Consider the following 4,368-nt stretch of genomic DNA (forward strand, 5'->3'; position numbering starts at 1 on the left):
TACTTGTTGAGTAGAAAACAGTGTACAGGAAGTGAGCATCCAAAAGAGGATCAGAGAAAAGAGAGCCTGAAGGTGGTATAGAGAAGGCAGTGGGTATCAAATGCATTCCAACGTATACTGATATGTAATAATATCCATTTCCCAGGATTGTTAGAAGGGAAAATAAGATTATAGCTGGAAAAGATATTTGTAAGGTGAAAAGTGCTGTTCATATAGGAGAAATTGTTATTACACATCTTCAGAAAGGCATACTAATCAAGAGCACAGGGTTTGGAGTCAGACTGCTTGGCTTTGGAATGTGGTCTGCCAGTCACTAGCCTTACAATCTTGGACAAGTTTCTTAATCTTTCCATGACTCATTTTTACTAATTCACAGGATGGAGCTACTCATAGAACCTAATTTATTGGATTGTTGTGAAGATTAAATGAATAAATATAAGTAACATAAAAGAGTTCACTCATTATAAGCAGTGTTAGATTATTATTCTCTTCCAACTGACTACCATTTTTTGCCTCCATCATCATCATCTCATATGAGTAGCTCAGTGAGGTAGAAAGCAAAGAATATTATCCCCACCATATAGTTTCTTCTCCCCCTTTTCCTCAGTATTGATGGTCCCCAGTGCTCCTCAGGAGCCATCTGAGTTCCAGCAATTCTCAGCCCAGCAGATGGCTGGGACTTCACTCTGCCCATCATTGCCCAGTCTGACCACTGCCTCTGCCCCATCTTCAGGCTTCCGCAACTTGCACGTGGATGACCAGATGGCAGTCATTCAGTACTCCTGGATGGGGCTTATGGTGTTTGCCATGGGCTGGCGATCTTTCACCAATGTCAACTCCAGGATGCTCTACTTCGCCCCTGACCTGGTTTTCAATGAGTAAGTGCTCATGGGCCCAGAACTCACATAAATATAACATCTGGGCCAGACCTGATTGGTGGTGATGATGGTAATGGGAGGAATGGTAGGGGGTGGCCCATTTGACCTATAGGTGAGGCAGTAGAGGCTCCAGCCAGCCTGCCCAGTCTGAGGTGGCTTCGCCCTTGTTACAGGCCACATAATGGGAAGCAACGGGTGGGGGTTGGTGCTGAGCCATTCCTTTCCCATCCAAAACCTAGTATTTTGGCCATGGTTCTGACCTGCTTTATAGACTGTCTCAACCTCAAGTCAAGTGCCCTCTCCTTCACTGTAAAACAACTAGGGAATTGTCAAAGGACTCTAGTTGTAGAAGATGGCTCCTGTGGTCCCTTTCCTACCACTGAGGGCTACTGCCATTCACCATTTGTTGAGCAACTCCTCTGTGCCAAGTCTATACTAGGCACTTTCTTATTTTTTAATTTTTTTAATGTTTATTTCTGAGAGGGAGACAGCATGAGCAGGGGAGGGGCAAAGAGAGAGGGAGACACAGAATCCGAAACAGCTCCAGGCTCCGAGCTAGCTGCCAGCACAGAGCCCAACGCGGGGCTCAAACCCACGAACTGTGAGATCATGACCTGAGCCGAAGTCGGACGCTTAACCGACTGAGCCACCCAGGCGGCCCTATACCAGGCACTTTCTAAATCCTTCCCCATTGAGCCCTCATGATAACCTCATTTCCCCTTTTTACAGATGGTATTTTTTTAAACAGATGGGGAAATTCAGGCTCAGCAAAATAAAGTTACTCACCCAAGGCATGTTGGTGGCAGAATTCAAAGTATGTCTGTATAACAATTCCTATACTGCCTCCTTGTAGATGACAAGGAGAAACAGCTCCACCATTCTCTGGACATGTAACATTGGCCCAGCTACTTCCCTTCTCTTTAAAACAGGTTTAATTAATGCTTGCCCTGCCACTAGCTCTATTTATCCTTCATGAATTAGGCCAAGGGCCCAGATTTTGGAATTATACTTTTCTCAGCTAAACTCTCTGCTCTATAACATCCTGCATCACTGTCTTTGGGTAAGACATAACTTCTCTGACCTTCAGTTTCCTTGTCTGTTAATAAAATATAACTTTCTTAAATGGTTTGTTATGATGACTAAAATGGGAGCTAATGGATGTAAAATGCCTGGCCAATAATAGGCAAGAAATAAGAGAAGTGCCTTTCTGATACTCTTTTCCTAATTGTGATAATCTTCTCTATGCCTGCTGTTTGAGGTCCCTTGTTAGCATTGTGCATGGAGCTGGCCAAAAATAACCTTCCCAAGGACCTTGAGCTAGTCTCACCACAGAGAATCCTTTTGGTCAGGGCAGGAGTTGATCTTCCTTCCCCTCCAGCCCTCTAACCCAGAAGAGCCTTAAAATAAAAATGTACAGGCTACTGGTTCCTTCCAGTACAGCAGGGCCATATGGGGGAAAATGAGTATCCCCAGCTGCCCTCTTCCAACCCAGCCAACCCTGGTAGCCAGAAGCTAAGAATAACCATTGGGCTTTTGGCACAACCTGCTTAGTGGTTTACAGATCTCCAAAGAGTTACCTTTGATGCCATCTTCTGGGGCAGGCCTTTAAAAGTCCTCTTCTTGTTTAACTCTAACCCCTACCTTCCTGCTGCCCTCCAATGATTGAATTAATACCCTGGGCTTCTGCACAACCTGCCTCATCTAGAGTCCTTGAACATTTGCAAGTGATAATTATTGTTTTATAAATCCTCATTTCCTTTTCTGCCTCTGTGTAGGTAATGTGGCACCCCTTCTCAGCTTTCTGGCCCACTCACATGTGTCTCTTCAGAAGGCACCACAGGGACAGAGTCCTAAGTCCATCAAGCCTCGGGGCTCCTGAAACAACAAAGCCCCCCTTCCTCATATAGGAAGCACTATGTTAGAGCTCATAGAATCTCTGTAAATATAGGGGCGCCTGGGTGGCTTAGTCGGTTAAGCGTCTGACTTTCGCTTAGGTCATGATCTCGCGGTTCGTGGGTTCGAGCCCCGCGTCAGGCTCTGTGCTGCCTGCCAGCTCAGAGCCTGGAGCCTATTTCAGAGTCTGTATCTCCCTCTCTCTCTGACCCTCCCCTGCTCACGCTGTCTCTCTCTCTCCTAGAAATAAATAAAAATATTTAAAAAAAAAAAAGAATCTCTGTAAATATATAAACCAATGTTTCTCAACTGGGATGCTGTTGACATTTTCAGAGGAATAATTTTTCATTGTGTAGGATGTAGGATGTTCTTGCATGTTGGAATATGTTATGTTTAACATCCCTGGTACCTGCCTACGAAATACCAAATAGGATTTCAGTTACTGTAACAGCCCAAATTTCCCCTACATATATCTAGCACCCAGTAGGGAGGCTGTACCCTTCAGTTGAAAGCCACTAATTGTTGCTAGCCTCCTCAAGATACTAATATGGAAACTGAAGCCCAAACAGTAAGACAGGATCTCTGAGCCAACCCATTTCCTGATCTCTTTGACACCAAACCCTGTTGTAAGCCCTGCTTTCTTCTTTCCTCCTCCCCTATTTGTGGAGAACACATGTTATGAGGTTAATGGGCTTGAACCCTAGCTGTGTGACCTTGAATAAATTACTTAACTTCTCTAAACATCAGTCTTATCATCTGTAGAATGGAGAATAGCATCATAATGGCACCTTCTTACATGTCATTTATTGAACACTGACTATTTGTGAAGCACTGTGCTCAGTGTTTTCCAATTGTCATGTCTTCTTCTCGCTGTCGTTTATTCTCATCTACCTCTGCTCTCTTCCTAAATTCCATTCCTGCCCCTTTTCTGCCTTCCACACTCTTCTCTCTTTCCTTACCATTAATTCTCTCCCTACTCTTTTTGTTCTTTCTCCTTCTTGTTACCTTCCCCTCTGAATTCCTTCTCTTGCCTTTCTCCTTTTCTTCTCTTTTCCCCACATTCCTCTGTCCCTGGGGTCTGCAGCAGTGTTACATCAATCTTGCACATTTGGACCATGATTTTAGTGGTAAAAATACTATAGTGTTATCATCAACAGAAGCTTAGAAGTACAGTAGGGTTAGGTCACAGGATCAACCAGATCTTACTAAAAAATTCTCTAGGCTGTGAAGGGCCTTAGAGCAACATTGTTTTGGTCAGTTGACTTGTGATACTATCTAAACACTTTCTCTTTGTAGCTGGTATCCAGCCTGAATTGAATACACCATCTTCCCCCTTCCATTTTTTTCTAGGCCAGCCCAGATCTCTCTTGAGATAGGGTGTTGGGCTTCCACCCAAATAGTACCAGAGCTGTTTAACCTGTGGACAAAGCTAGTGGTTTGAGGACCAAAATGTCAAAGCACAGCCTTCAAGCCTAATCCAGGAGGTCTTTTTCCTCACTGCTTAAGTGGGTGTTGACTTCTGTTTCCTTTCTTTACAAGATACAAAATCAGTTTCTCTCTCTCTCTCTCTCTCTCTCTCTCTCTCTCTCTCTCTCTC

The 4,368-nt window shown here is 44.1% G+C and overlaps 1 protein-coding gene across 1 annotated transcript in view; it reads left to right on the forward strand.

Annotated features, from left to right (window-relative positions):
• Nucleotides 1–4,368, forward strand: part of AR (androgen receptor) — a 182,252-nt gene that overhangs the window by 174,578 nt on the left and 3,306 nt on the right. The window contains 1 exon segment of the mRNA XM_077754245.1: nt 734–878. Within this exon segment, the coding sequence (XP_077610371.1) occupies nt 734–878 (145 nt within the window).

Source organism: Crocuta crocuta, unplaced genomic scaffold (assembly GCF_008692635.1).
Source record: "Crocuta crocuta isolate KB4526 unplaced genomic scaffold, BGI_CrCroc_1.0 scaffold1944, whole genome shotgun sequence".
In the NCBI taxonomy this organism is placed as follows: Eukaryota; Metazoa; Chordata; class Mammalia; order Carnivora; family Hyaenidae; genus Crocuta; species Crocuta crocuta.